Genomic DNA, 15928 nt, shown 5'->3' on the forward strand with positions numbered 1-15928 from the left:
ATATTTTATTAATTTGAAATTGTCATAAATATTGTAGATATTTCATAATTTATTTAACCCTCATCTAAAAAAGACAACAAAGAAATACCAACAAATTAAAAACAGCTCTAAGTATTAAAATAATCAACTAAGAAGGGAAATCTACATAATTTCTTCTCACCTAAATTCACAACATTTTTGGCCCAGAAGGTTGGATCACAGAAGAACCGTACGACTCCATTGGACTGTGGAGCTGGCTCCAGTCTCGCCTTGAAGAGCTGGCGGAGCTGGTACATGATCTACATTAGTTTGTACAACCAGAATAAGGTTATTGAATTATTAAGTATAGCCATATGAGACCATCTTAATCTGTCATGTTTATTGGGGACACAATAGAAAAATACGATTTCAATGCACGGATGGAAATAGTCTCTTGTGTTAAAACAATAAATCCAACCCAGATCTTAAAAAAGAAAAAGCTAAACAAATGTTGTAATCCTAGCATGTTACTTTATACACTTAGGAGCTACAGACCGTTAAGACATGCTGGTTGCCGCCCTGTGTCCACTTCAGTTTTCTTTAAAACAAGTAATTTCTAACCAAGTCTGGGATCTTCAAGAAAGATTCACTTTTATTAAAAACCTGCTCAGTATTATCTACCATGAGTCAATCATTACTGACGTACCGGCCTCTTGCTGTAGAGCAACGCTGTGCTGCTGCCAGAAGTGATGGCCCAGTTGCAAAAGTTGAGCACATGGTGGATCTGTTGAGCCAGCTGGGTGGTGTCCTTATGCTGAGCCATAAGCCGTATGCTCCTCTCTTTGTTCACACTCTGAATAAAGAGGGGGATCTTATTAGGAGTTTTAGAAAAGAATCACTGAATCAAAATGCTCCACGTCCCTTCCTAAATTAGTCCTGACTAAACCAAATGTAAACTGTCACCAAATTATGGAGGCCAATAGGCGTTATTGTAACAAGGAGAAACAGAATGGATTTGATCTAAAAATATGAAAAAGGAAATATAGCTGCTTAGGTTGAAAACGTGAAAGGAATTCAATGACAAACTATTTATACATACCTTTATATATAGTAGTTACTTTTTTTAAGAGTTGTGTATAGGAATGTGTTCAGACACACAAAAGTCGTATATTTTGTTTTGTATAATTTGGGTGATTTTGGCCCTGGCGTCAAGCTTGAAATTACAAAGTTAGAGTCTACTTAAAGCTATAGCGGATGATCTTTTTTCGGCTTTGAGTTCTAGGGATCACCTTATCTATTGGTTGTCCCACACGCCAATCATTGTGACTCGCTCACGTAGCACTAGTGTGGGTGCTCGTTCCTTGTTAGTTTCCACTTGCTGGCTGCGCATGCGCACTTCTGTTTATGTATCCGGTTAGCTTCGTTGTTAGCCGTTCATTGTAGCGCCGCTGCTCTCACAGTATACTTTTAACATGGCTGGGAGTCACAAGAAGCAAACTGACAAGTTTATGAGAAAAAGAGGACAGCCTCAGTGGAAAGAAATAAGACCAGGTATGAGACTGAAAATAAGAGCAGGTATGAAGGTCTTGCCCATGCACATTGGACTTGGGTGTTTCTTATATACATATCTGGGAAAAACCGTCCACTATACCTTTAAAGTGTAAAAACAAGAACCTGTTGATTTTAGATTAATGATGCTACGGAGTCAAAAGAGTATGCCAATCACCGGTATAAAGGTTCAGCAAGGTTTTGAAAACTGCTAAGATTTAATGTTATACTGTTTAAGGTTCTTTTAATGAGATGCCAGAGAAAACTCTGAAGCGACCAAAGATTTCTGCCGCTGTTTGGAGTGAAGGCTAACGCAGCCCTGTTCCCATGTGCTGCTGCACACAGCTCGCTGCAGGAAGTTGAGCCAAGTAATTTTGGAAAGATTCCAGAGTGGAGTTTAGAGGAAAAACTGGAAAGTTTTGGTCATTTACGTCAACAGTTTCAAAGATATAAACACTGCTTTGTCATAGACAGATAGCCGTGCAAAATACACTGAGCGTTACATTAGAAAATTGCATTTCAACAAAAATATCTGTAAGAAATGCTTCATCAATTTTTGATTATTGAACAGTGAATTATTTTCTTGAACAGAACCATATTGTTGAATAAAATATTCCTCATTAATCCAACGCATCTGTAAATTATACAAAAGACAGCATTTAAAATGAACAGAGCCTCCATTCTCTCTAAAAGTAAATCAGATGTAAATGAAAGATTAACAATAAAGATGTAAATCAAAAAGCATCGTCCTTCAAACTTCTCAAGCTAAACCTTTGCATTTTTGGCCAAACCATGTCAAGACAATGGCCTCATCAAAATCTTCTATGTTCACTTCCTGGACATCCAAGCCCTACTCCTGCTAATCAGTGTCCCTGTCCAGCTTTGTTAAGGACGGTTCTGTGTCAGGCTCAGGTGTGGGCCAGATACCGCTCTGAAGGTCTACCACGGATTTAAAAAGCCACCGTTTCAAAATCATTACAATTGTCCACCCTACCTTTGCTAAAATGCCAGAGGAAATTGCTGGAGTGACTGAGTTCTTAGAGTTGAGCCACATGAAAAGTTTACAACTTTGAAAATTCCCAGAATTTTGCAACTCTAACACCGTGAAACTCCAAACCAAACTTGTATTGTAAGAACCCGCTAGAGTCAGGTCTGTTCCAATCTATTTAGCTCTCGGTATTTAGCATTAGCGATTCTTCAGTTTATGCTATTACGACGTGACGAACTGCAACTCCCAGCATGCAACACAGTTGGCACGGCCCTGAAGGAGAGCTTATCTCGTCACCATGTAGATGAGACCATGGTTCTTCCTTCTTTCGTGCAGCACCGCTGTGTTAAGAAGATGTTCAGCTGCATTTTTGCGTGCCGCACGCACGTGGCCCATGATTCGATCCTTGGCTGGCCCAAGCTTCGCACGTCATTTTCCCTTGCACTTAATCAGGGAAGTCTTGACTTTAAAATTAATGTCAATTAATTTTTGATCCAACTAGAAGCTCCATTATCTTCCAAAGATCGACAAGATCAGCTCGTTTTTGTTTTGGCCAAACAAATGGTCGGAGAAGAGCCCAGTGAACGTGGTGTTTCCTGCTCCTCAGTGAACTCTGCCTGAGACTCCGTTTAAGAGCAATGGACACGGGATCATGCAGCATCTCCTCTGCTGGAGCAACACAGGTAAAGGATTTTCCCCTTTTTCCACCCATAGGGTGTTGTTTTGTGCCTGGGCAGAACCTATTAGGAATAGTTTTAATGCTTAAGTACTCCAGAGGTAGCCTCGTGAGACCATCCTGATCTCGCGAGCTTTCAAGGTTTCACTCGCAGATCAGTCTGGATACTCTCCGTTAAAGAAAATTTGGAGCCGTTCACCAAACGAACGTCCAATCAGCGTTGGCTTTGAGGCGGGTTGAGGTGTGACGCAACGAGAAGCGCGACAGTTCAGTCTAAAGAACGTGGCGGCTTCAGCCGATGAAGCTAGCGTTAGCGTGGCTATAGAGCAAGTTTTATTGGAATTACAGAGTATTTCTCTGCTGAGCTAACGAGCCTTTACCTGCAGCAGCAAGAGTAGCTTGGCTTGTGGTTGTGTTTTCGTCGTTGCTCGTAACAGAGCGACGACGAATCTGATTGGTTCATTTGGCCCATCTATCACCAACATAGGCCAATCAGCTTAACTAGTATTTTCGCCCCTTCCCAAAATTACTTCAACGAAAGGTTTCCAGATGGATATGCGGAGCAAATCTATCTGGCGGAGTCAGGTAACTCCAGAGGGAGTTTAACTGTGAATATAGTTCTGATAAACGGGCCTCTCTCTCTCTCCCTCTCGCTCTCTCTCTCTAAGTTACCGAATTATCTGCTTTTGAGTTAATAACTGAATAAACAGACATTTTTCTTGGCTTGTGATGATGAAGTACAGATTAAATTCAATTGCAATTTTAATTAAAGTTATCAACGTTTGCTGGACAAGTCTAACCAGTCAACAGCTGGTTAGATAACCCTTTTCCGGTATAAATGAGTTCATAACTGCAAATTAATAAAACCAATTGTTAGTGCTAATCATTACAGGTTCATAGACTTGATCACAACCATTTGAAAGAATTTTCGTTATAGCTATCCTTTGATTTTGAATGATATATTATTAAATTATAATTGCCAATTATAATAAATAATAATCTTCATAGTCAAACAGGTGTAATTGCTTAACATCAGCTCAAATAACTTTTGATAGTCTTACCTCCAACTGCTGAAGTAACGCCTTGCCCTTTTTGTTGATTTCATTTATGAGTGTAAATACTGCAATCTTGATCTCATGTTCCACTTTTCTATGAGTCTCACCCAGCTCTTTTAACCTAGATTAATAAAAAAAAACAAAAAACAGACATTAATGAATTCCTTAGAAATACAAGCCAACTCCTAAATTACACAGAGAAAGTGTGTCCCGTAGAAGAACAAATGAGACATCTGAACACACCTGTTTTGCAACTGAGAGACAGAGTAATGGACATAGTTCTTTTTTTCCTGCAGCTTGGCCATGTTGGCCTCGATGATTCCTTTATGGTTCTGAAAGGCTTCTTCCAGAAACTGGTATCTGAGAAAAGACAGAAACAATCGGGTTCAATGAACTAAATTCATTTTCAAAGGCCTGGACATGCTCTGCAAGAACTGCCTTTTTCTTCTCTCTTCAAGGGTTTAGAGCAGAGGGATGGCATCGTGTTCTCACCAAGAGGGACTTCCTAGCAGTTCTGTACATGTTTTTTTTTTGTTTTTTTTGTAATACATGAAATATTGCGGCAGAATAAATGTTGTCTTTTTCCACCTTAAGTAAAGAAACTTTTAGAAGCCTTAAAGGTTGCAAGTAACCAGGGCTAGGGCTGGACGATAATTCAATAATATATATCGATCGATAGACGTGTGGCGCGATAGAAAAAAATAGGGTCGATAAAAGTTCGATAGAAACGGTTTTCCTTCCTTCCTTCCTTTCAGCCTATCTTATTGGTTGATGCTACAGTCACTACTTCCTCTCGACCAATCGTAATCGCGGACCCAGGCACGCCGTCACAAAGCCCCGCCCTCTCAAACCACAACACAGAGCACATGAATATGTCGCAGCAAGTAGCAGCGGAGGAAACGGTCCCAAAACGGGGTTTTACTGCCAGTCTGACAGAAATAAACCACAGTGATTTGTAAAACTTGCAAGGAACCGGTAAAAACAAAGTCTGGTAACGCAACAAACTTGTTTCATCATGTAAGGCGCTCACTTCGCACGCGCGTGACACCACGGACATGCTGCTGTTGTCTGCAGTTAAAAAACCTGGCTTCAAACAATTACTCGCCACTCCGCGAGTTATAAAGTTTGTGATATAAAGTTCCGGGACGCAAGTTTTTCTCTAACAGCGCTCCCTAAATTGTGCAACGAGTGCCGGGAATCAGTGCAAAATGAGCTGCAGTCTGTGTCCTTACACGCCACAACCTCGGACCTGCGTCAGCCTCTCAATTATGAAACCTGAGAAGTAACTAGTGTACTATTCCCACCTAAATAGGCTATTTTATTTATTTATTTGGTATATTTATTTTGGTCTTTATTCAATAATAAAGTCTTTATTTAATAATCTCTTAAGTTATTTTTCTTAAAAAGAATTCTGTTATGGTTAAAAAAAGTTGGTTAAATAAATATTTAATTGGAATTCTGTGTTTGTGTTCTTTATTAAAATTAAATAATTTAGCAATAACATAAAATGTCCAGGCAGAGCTTCACATAAAATATGGTTTTAAATATTTTCAATAATTATCGATATCGATCAATATGCATTTTTTTTTTAATCGATAAGCTTTTTTTCTATATCGTCCAGCCCTAACCAGGGCCTTACTCCAGCCAACCTCATACTTGAAAAGTGTGCCGAGAAGAGGCGGTGGCTGGTGGACAAGGAAAAATGCAAAGTGGTGAGGGCTGAGCGTGGTCTGGACTACTAGTAAGACCTAAATAACTAACTGAATACTAAGCAAGTATATCACTAACCTGAAAAATCTATAGGACCACAGCATGACCTGCTTTCAGGTTATTCCAGCTAACAATCATCTGACCATTAGGGGGTACTGCAAGCTCCACAAATTGAACACCGTGACAGCATTGCCCTTTCCTGAAACAGCAACACCCAAAACCAAACCACTGACCTCCGTACTAACAGAACAGGAATGCATCAAAAGCGAAAGCCATATTTTAAAGACGTGACAGGACATGAGTTTCCAATAAATACTCATCAAATAAATTTCTTCAGGTTCAGGCTTACCCATGTTATATGTCATCTTCAATTCACCATCAGACTGTAAAATTGGAAGCAATTTAAGATGCTTTTTCCATATCTGGTTGACAATTCCAAACTTTGAGTGTGAATAGTACTGGGATATTTATTAAGAAACTGAGCATAAAAATAAACTTTATTGGCAACATGAGATGACTGTGGGAATAAATGGATAGATGAGTATTTATGTAATTTAATTACTGGTGACAGACAAGAGTAATGGCACAGTCAGCCTGTCTATCTGTTTCACTCACTGCTTGAAACTCGCTCAAGTGTAATGCACTTTGGCAGCCATTACTAGTACGAGCACCACATACTGTACCAAGTTTTCGGAACAGCTTTTCATGGTGTCATTAAATAATGACCTGTAGCTGCCTGCAGAGCTGTCATCTGAACTTTATTTGCTTGCTGTAGGAATTAGTCACTAGTGTTTTTAAGGAAATGCAAATTGTAGGTCATGAAGTGTAATATTTCAAATCAGCAAACACTTAATGCACACGTTTGCCCTAGAATACTTGTGCAAAATACGGCTTCTGTCTCATACAAGTCATTTCCCTATTAAAGAAATTGGGAAAAGATTTGTTTAATTAGCCAAAGATAAGAGCAGTGTGCACAAATGCTGCTGTACCTGTGCTCCTTGTGCTCCAGCAGTTGGCAGTCCCGACATGTTAGGGTGTCACATGTCTCACAGAAAAGTTTCAGAGGTTCCTGCTTGTGGACGGGACAGAAAACGGGCCTCTGCCCCGTCGTGTTGACAGACTCTGCTGAAAAACGGAAGGGAATAAATTTTAAAAACTCTGAGAATACAAGAAATTACCAGGCAACTAAACTTCAGAATGAGACGACAGTTTACCGAGATAATGATGAAAAAGACATATCAAAGAATAACATTTATAAGATTCTGCCAAGCCTGCCAAAAATATGCCACAATGAGAGCAATTATTGAGGTGCAGCCTTTGTCTGCTGTTGTTGTGTACTTCAAAACAGGAGTCATTCTCACAGTTGGACCTGTTGGACAGTCGCCTGAGGGGACCATACCAGACGTAGGATGGAACCCGAAGAAAAAGAACAGAGAAGTATTTGCGTTGTTTGCTGTGTCTTTTTCAGCATCTTTATCTCACAATAATGACATGGCTGGGTTGGGAGATAGGGTGGCATTGCAAAACTTCTTTCTTCTGATGCCTCCACTTAGACTGACTACCATTCATCATCAATATTACCTCCATAGAGAAGAAAAATGTTGGTCAAAAGGAAAAGATTTGATTTAAATCTCAATCAGCCAGGGGAGTTAATCATTTCAAGGATAATTGTTTACAAGAATATTCTGAGCTACAATGATTTTAAGTTATTTTTCTTTTTTTGTGCTGAGTCAAAGTTGCAAAAGCTCCAACCATTCAACGTTTTTTTAAACAATCATTAAAGAGTACTACCACATTATGTTATATTTGTACATTGAATACAAAATATAGGCTCTTAAACAAAAACATCCATCAAAAAAAGGAAATTACGGTACAACCCTTGAGGGTTTCTTGATGTATATGGCTTCTAATTAAAGGTACACTCTCAACAGCATAATCTGCTCTCTAACAATCATGATGATTATTAAGGGGTTGCCACAGCAAGTCATTCCAACTGGCACACAGACTTGGAGTTTTTATGCCAAATGTCCTTCCTGACGCAACCCGTATTAAAGTCAAAGACTTAAACCACTTCACCACGAAGGGACTATGACAACACTATCAGTACTGCCCATTAGATGCTACCCCAAGGATTTCCTGTTTCAGGACTTTAGCTTCTAAACCATGGCTGCAAGTAGTCTTACCAGAATCAGCATCAGCATCTTCCTTTGTGCGGATTTTGTGGTCCTTGGTAATTTTCACTCTCTGATGGGCCTCCACGCAGGTCTTACACAGCCACTCTCCACACTCCACACAAAAGCCTACAGTCCCAGCGTTGTCTTCACAGCTTGTGCACACCTTAGAAAGACAGAAGCAAGGCCATCATAGAAACACGGTTAGTTTAGCCTGTTTAGAAGAGAGCCGACCAGAACTGAAGCCTTTCCAACTGTACTTCACTTCAAAACTGTTAACGACAGCCTAACAATATTTTGTGTGACATTTTTTTACAAAGCCTGTCTCTACAACATAGACTGACAGTGGATCTTGCTGACAACTTATTAGAAAACATATCAAAAAACCTAACGATAGGCAGACAGATGTGCAGAAGCAGTCATGCAGACACACTTTTAGAAAGCTTTATAGCAACAACGTCCATTTAAAATACCTGCGCAGCTTTTTCGTCAGATGTGCTGGTAGCTTCCGATGTGTCTTTGACAAAGTAATTGTCAATAATGTCGCTTTGTTTGTAGTCCTGGTGGCAAACTGAACACCGCATAACATTCACTAGAGACAGAGAAAACCAAAGGTTAAAGTCAAAGGTCTGGTCCTTAGATCCAGTCATTAGGATTTATTGATGACTATTTTTTAAAGCAAAGCAGCAGACAGAACTGCATGTAAACTAATTACCAGAGCTAATTAAAATGGTGCTACTTCAAAAAAAAAAAAAAAAAGAAATCCCTCAGCTGACTTTCTCCAAATGTGCAATTTCTTTTTGTTAAACTGCTTTTAATGAAAACTCTCAGCTCAGTGAGAAATGGCCACCCATTCATGGGAGCTAATCGATTTAACTTTGATTTCCCGAAAATTCAATCTCATCATCCTTGGCATTTTTATTAGAATATTAAATCTCGCAGCCCAAGAAAAACAATGCCTGCTCGACTTAATCCCTTTATTCGACTTCCACAATGAAATTACAAGAATCGGTGCCACAATGACCGGCGCCAACGAATAATTAGTTTAGAGTTTTAACTTTGTCACTTAATTCCAATTAAGTCACAAGGTAAACTTCAGGCATTTTTTAATTAAAGGAAATATTTTACCCCTACTATACCTCATAAATCAATAAATCCCCACACCCCAACCCTCATGGGAAAAAAAAAAAAGAAAGAAAAGAAAAGAAAGGAAAAAAAAAGACAAGCCAGCCATCTGTGGTAAGAACTAGTTCTGGCCGGTTTGAACTGGCTTACACTGACTTGATCAGCACACAGCCGGTTTGTGTGAGCTCCAGCTGCATCGGTCCCCATGCTTGGTTAGTGGTGGAAGCAGCTGGGTTTAGGCTTAATACCCCCCCCCCCCCCAACACACACACACACACACACACACACACACACACACGTGCCACCCATATGTGTCACTGATGTGAAGCTCTCCATCTTCTGCCTTATGTTTGTAAATTATGGATATGAGCGCAAATAAAACCCTTTGCTTTAAACAGAATAAGGGTTGCTTTTACCTTTAATTCATAAAAAAAAAAGGTATGCATCCACTAGAAATAGTTTGTTGAGTTAAATCTGGGAACTGGTTGCCCGTTTGTGTGTGTGTGTGTGTGTGTGTGTGTGTGTGTGTGTGTGTTAGATGCCACAACTAGCAGATGAGGAAAAAGCTGCAAACACCTCCAAAACTGAGATAAGATCGCTCTCATCTTCCAGAGGTTACACGTATTACAGCTCAGCACTGTTTGGTATTTGTGGTCACTTTCATTTAACTATGACAAGGTGGTAACTGCCGACTGTAGTTTCGCCTTTTGTCATCCTTTCCATTTTAAACAATATTTGATAAAGCTACACGCAAACTGTCAAGGTTTTAATATATTCACCAAAGCAACTTTTGACATAAGGTGGACAGCAGAAGCAGCTTTTTCTTTTTACAAAATACAGATGTGAAGAAAAAAGAAACTGAACGACAACACTACCACTAGCAAGTACTAGCAATTGATTTGACCAACTTTATTCAGTTGTTTTTATTCTCGTAACATTTCTCAGGATTTCCAATGGGAATGGGATCCAAGAATCAGAAATGGGAACCCTTGCTTATTCAACCGTACTGCCGGGATTCTTGATGGAAACGTTGGATTTAAAAAAAAAAAAAAGAAAAAAGAAATGTTTGAGCAGATGAAACTTTTCTTTACGTTAGGTAAACATAGCATCAAAGTGTTTGTCCTCACCTTACAGATATTCATATTAAATTTACCTGAAAATGATAATGGTAGCTGCCTAACAGATTCACAACCAGATCAAACAGGAACGATCTCTGGCTCCTTTCTGCCTAAACCGTAGAGGACGGAAAGACAATTATTGATCCAGGTCGTTTGTGTAAATGAAGAACAATCTTACTACCTCAAAACACACAACTTTGTCAAAGTGTTTTGTAGTCACAAACTATTCTGTTAATGTATTAACCGGATGTTTTAGAAGTTAAAGCGCACGGCTTAATGTAATTAATAAGTAGCTGAGCTAAATGCACTGACCCATCAAAGGATAAAACAATCTGTCATCCATTATGTCAAGTCGTGTTAATAAATGCTTTAAAACTGGTTATTCAAAATGGATCATTCTGCGATACTGGAGAAAATGGTCAATTTATGATTTTCTGTTATTACTTTTAAAAGAATGTGCAATCAATGCCGTTATTAAACAAAAATGTAATATTTGAAATTCTATCTTGGATGTGACGATTAAAAAGAAACGTCTGTCGCGTTTTCCCCTAGAATCAATCAAAACTCAGCATGCTCAAGCATTGTTTTTCTCAATAGATGAATGCATTTTACCAATAAAGATAAGGATGGACAGTTTTTGTAATTCCAAGTAGCAGCTCGCCCAAAAACAATGCCAATTAAAATCATAAAAACTAATTGCAGTCCAGAAACTAAGAACTATTAGCAGTTTGTCTTTTTGGTTGTCTTTTTTGCCAGACCCGACATGCAGATCTAAGGAGCCCCTAAAGGGACATTGACGAGAAATAAAATAAAAAGAGTACTTTCTCGTGGGCACAAGAAAGGAAATGGCGCACCAGAAAGTAATTATTTTTCATTTTCCTTCAACGTCCCTTTAGGGGCTCAGTACAGCTCTATGCCACTGACAAGTTGTACAAACCTTAGCATTTGTTCATTTCAGGTATCAGCAATGACATTTAGCTGCATGACAATGTGAAAACCTAAAACACACTGAAGTTAAGTTGGTGCAGTGTTATGTAACCTGGAAAAATAACTAATTTTACTCTTGGTGGAAAAATGTATCTCTTTGGTAGAAGTGACCAACATATATTTCTGCTGACCGGCTCCATGGACTTTAAGCCAACTAACTACCGATCATGCTTTCCAAAAGTGCACCAGCACCACAGGCAAAGCTGACAGTTCGATCCGTGCATCTTTTTAAAAGAGGTGGGCATCTGTCAAATCTGTTAAACACTGTATCCAGGGTCCTCAGCAGGATTTTCTTTATGCATAGCGGTGGACGGCTGGCAGGGATTAGCATTGGCTCAAAGATATTGTGACGTAACCCAGAAAAACTGATATCAGTAGCCCTGCCGCTGTAGGGTACAAAAGCGGCTGAGTTAGCATTTAAGTTACATCGTTCTAGTACCCCAGACCACGGCCTGCCCTCTGCCAGCGCACCTTCCTGGTCTGCTGTACACCGTCTGTTTTTAAATTAGATGTGGGCGGAGTAAGGCTGTGGTATAGCGGTAATTACCGTTTAAAATCTGAACCGCCCATTTCAATTACATTTCTCTAAGGAATAAAATTTAGAAGGAAAAGAAAAAAACATGTTGCGGGTTACTTGATAAAGATGGTTCTTTCAAACGCAACAGAAAATAAAGGAATTACAAAGTCATCCCCATTTCCGCATGAAAGCATATGATCCTAACCTTTGTCTTATATAGAAGAAACAATCAGAGCGCATGCTGTTAGTAGATGCGTTTACAAACCACTGGTGGCTCAAGTGCGAGCTACCAGAACAGACAAACACTCCTGGATAGGTGTCAAATCGTTTTCAGAAAGAACTGAACGAAAGTCCGGGTTGCCTCTGATTTAAGCCCGTTTGCTGTGGCGAGGACAAACTGCCTCCGATATCTTACTATGGTCGTTAACTTATTACTTAGTGAGCTTGAAGCGTGCCTACACAGTGGATGAGCTTCAGGCCTGAAATCCATGGACACAGTCAGTGTTTTAACGGCTTCATAAAAGGACATCCAAGCTCTTCATGTGAATAACGGGGTTCTGCTGACAGGCAGATTAATTACAACAACATACACATTCACGTCTCTCCTAGCTAGCATATATAGGCTACATTAGCTAAGCTAATTTGGCCAGTGCTGCAGTAAATATCACTGATATTTCTCTCAGTGTAGAATAATCACTGTGGATATAAACTCGTAGATAGAACCCAGGAGCTTGTTGTGAGGCGACAGTGTAAACCACTTAGCCATCATGATGCCTGTAGCTCATTATTAACAATGATGACTAGGACATTTTTGAAGCCATTCTGTAGCGCCAATAAATGTTTTACCTGCTCAACAAAATATGATCATTATAAATAAACAAGTCAGATTTTTTGCAGGAGATGAAAATGTAAATCATTGTAGATCTAAAAGTTAAAAAAAGGGTTTTGCTCATTTGTTGTGTTAAAAGATGGTTATCCAGTTTGCAAATTATTTTGAATTATTTAATTTGACTCTAACGATAATAAATTGAACCCCTTTTGGTGTAGCAATAAAAGAACAGTATTTGGGTCAGTTGCTCTTTGAAAACACTTGCTGTAATTGGCCAATTTTAATAATTGAAGTCAAAGCAGATTTTTAATGCACCAAAGTCTGCATTTGACTAATTAAACATACTCGGTTAGATGTTACTATGAAATTAAAGAGAATGTCTAAAGTGAGTTTGTTAAAAGTCGAATACTTTGTGTTGTACTTAACATCTTGAATTGTAGGACTTTAACTTTTCTGTAATAATTTTGCCCTATTTAAAAACAAAACTATTCCATCTGCATCAGCCACCTGTGCTGGTTGACCAAATCTTTCTTGAAATGCAGTTGGGGGTGGGAACAGGGCTGGGAACCCACCCAAAATCAGTACAGGGGCCACAAAAGGCCCCCGGGACGCACTTTGGACATGCCTTGACATAAGAGGGTGTGCCAAAAACATGGCTGAATGTTGAGATGGGATCACATCTAGAATAAATAAATAAATAAATAAATAAGGGTTAAAGTATTTCTGATTTGAGTTGACGGCAAACACAAGACTCCAAACAATTATTATTAAAATCAAACGTTGGCAAAAAATAAACAAATATATACTATTTCCATCGCAACATAAATAGGGTTTTAATGGGGGGAAAAAAAGTTGAGTCTGGCTGAAATTGGCTATTGTGGCATTGAAACAAGTTAGTTGTGACCTCGCAATGGCTAGAACACCGTAATCCAACCACATTAAAAAAAACATTTCATCCTGGATTACATAAAAAGTGTGACAACGTGTAATACTGGCATAACGAGACTGAATGTACTGTAGTTAAGTAATTACACATTTATTACAGTCTAGGTAGTTCAAATATAGATAGATAGATAGATAGATAGATAGATAGATAGATAGATAGATAGATAGATAGAATATTAAATCTGACATTTATATGTATATGCATCATCAGTAAACCATATTATGGGTTGTTTGGATGTTTTGCTTTGCATTAAAGTATGTCTTTACAGAAAACTACAGTCTTGCCACATGGTGTTATGGTCTAACAGACTACATCCCAAGTCACTGCAGCATTGCAAGGAGGGGGGCGGGAGACACAAACCTGACCATAATATTTGTTACTGTTCATTACGGTGCAATCAATCTAAATTAGCTCCATGACATAACTTTGACTACACCTCGCTGGATAGGTTTGATTCACTGTGACTACACAGATCAGTCACGGTGAGAGAAGTTATTAATCGTTGTGTGGGGTGATAGTAAATTAGGATGAAACGCAATATACAAAAAAAAAAAACAAAAAACATGGCCAACTCCACACGCCAACAGCTCATTCTCCTAACCCCCCACAGACAATGCTGCCCTGCAGGCCTGGCGTACGGTCGGACACTTCCGTAGCAGCACAACTCACCTATATGCGTATCCGTCTGGCCGTGTGGGCCGGGCACCTGTACGCTTATCTGTCTGTCCGGCTGCGGGATACATTTCAGGCAAAAGGAGTGCAGGCAGGGCAGAAGTTTTGGTTCACAGTCTCGAGCCTGAAGGCTCTGCTTACACACGGCGCACGTATCCAGCAGATTCAGGGGAACGGATACCGGCGTGGCCGCCGCCGCCGGGGCAGCCGGAGCCGGGGAGCTCTCAGTAGGGTTTCCGCTAACTGGACCATCGGCGGCGGGGACAGTGTCACTTGCCGGCGGTTCTTCTGGGGTGGTGCTGATGGCCTCAGCCGGGCTGGTAGCGTTGCTATCGCTACCGGCTTCCCCTGCCGCAACAACAACAGGAGCGGCGGCGGCGGCAGGAGCAGTAGGAGTAGCCTCAGTTGCCCCGCCACTGCTTTCGTCCACTCCTTCGCTGCTGGCGGCGTTGGGCTCCTCGTTGGCGCCGTTAGAGGTCTCCGTTTCTGCGTCTGGCTTCGACTCCGCTTCTGTGACGACTCCCTTGTCGTCGCTTTTCGCGTTCGGCTGCTCTTCGGCTTGCACTGGAGGCACCGAGTCTGCATTAGCGGACGGTTCCATAACCTCCTCGCCTTTGTTATCCGCCATCTTCCTTCCCCCTTACAACCGCTGCACGTCCTGCGTAAGTTCTCGAACCAGGAGCACGCACGGACGCGTTGGTTGTGACGTCAAAAGAGACTGCTCGAGAGAAGCAAAAACATAAATAAATAAATAAATAAATAAATAAATAAATAAATAAATAAATAAATAAATAAATAAATAAATAAATAAATAAATAAATAAATAAATAAATAAATAACTGATAATAAAATATTAATAATAAATCACTTTTAAGTCGGGTGTTGTAAAAATAAAATTATTTAAATTATAGTAAAATAAATGGACTTGCTGGTGATTACAGAAACTCAATGTATCTGTTACAGCAAAATAATACCATTGTTTGCGGCTCAGCTCTCTCCAGTTAATTAAGAGTCTCATTAAGAGCAGAGAAGTTACATTTAACAAGATGGTTTCGTTGGACTTCTAAACAGCAGTGCAGGATACCTTTCAGTACTTTCTGGAAACTTCCCAAGTACTTTCCTGGTACTTCCCAGGTACTTTTGTGGTACTTACCAGGACTCTTTATGAAAGGCGCCCAACTTCCGAGAGAAACAATTCTACTGTTAAAAAATAATTGGAAAATACTTTTTTTCAGTGAGACTCACATTGGAAGAAAAACTCGAGCTTCACTCCAGAAGGGTGAGTGTTGGTGTTCAGTCTTGCTTTGGGGGTACCAACAAGTTTGCAACCAGGACTTCCCTCAGTAACATGAGATGAAGTAATCATTTTCACTCTAATCCATTGCCACTGCATGAATAGCTGAGGAACGCAGTTGAATTATGGCCTAAACTCGTTCAGTAATTGGTATTTCTAAGTTTTAACTTATTAAAACTAACAAAAAGGTCCCTAGAGATGAAATCAAATCAAAGTTGGGTTAGAGGTCACACAAGTGATAAATAAAATGTTTGTTTTAGAATCATGATTTTTAGGTATTTGTGGGGTAGTCATACAGTACTTTGGGGCACCTCATAGGTAACAAGACAAGTAC

At 39.8% G+C, this 15928-nt stretch overlaps 1 protein-coding gene across 7 annotated transcripts in view; it reads right to left on the minus strand.

Moving 5' to 3' along the window:
- Window positions 1-14971, minus strand: part of trim33 (tripartite motif containing 33) — a 39849-nt gene extending 24878 nt beyond the window's left edge. For 4 of the 7 annotated variants that reach the window (XM_012861949.3, XM_036129638.1, XM_012861948.3 and 1 more), the window contains exons 1-8: window positions 14298-14971; window positions 8580-8698; window positions 8119-8272; window positions 6925-7060; window positions 4469-4585; window positions 4232-4346; window positions 665-811; window positions 161-278 (exon numbers count right to left, since the gene is read on the minus strand). In XM_012861949.3, coding sequence (XP_012717403.2) covers window positions 161-278; window positions 665-811; window positions 4232-4346; window positions 4469-4585; window positions 6925-7060; window positions 8119-8272; window positions 8580-8698; window positions 14298-14928 — 1537 coding nt within the window. In that variant the 5' untranslated portion in view covers window positions 14929-14971. The remainder of the gene's footprint in view (window positions 1-160; window positions 279-664; window positions 812-4231; window positions 4347-4468; window positions 4586-6924; window positions 7061-8118; window positions 8273-8579; window positions 8699-14297) is intronic. The other 3 variants (XM_012861953.3, XM_012861950.3, XM_036129590.1) reach the window with 1 other exon arrangement.
- Between the last annotated feature and the right edge of the window lie 957 nt (window positions 14972-15928).

This window comes from Fundulus heteroclitus, chromosome 1, assembly GCF_011125445.2.
Source record: "Fundulus heteroclitus isolate FHET01 chromosome 1, MU-UCD_Fhet_4.1, whole genome shotgun sequence".
In the NCBI taxonomy this organism is placed as follows: domain Eukaryota; kingdom Metazoa; phylum Chordata; class Actinopteri; order Cyprinodontiformes; family Fundulidae; genus Fundulus; species Fundulus heteroclitus.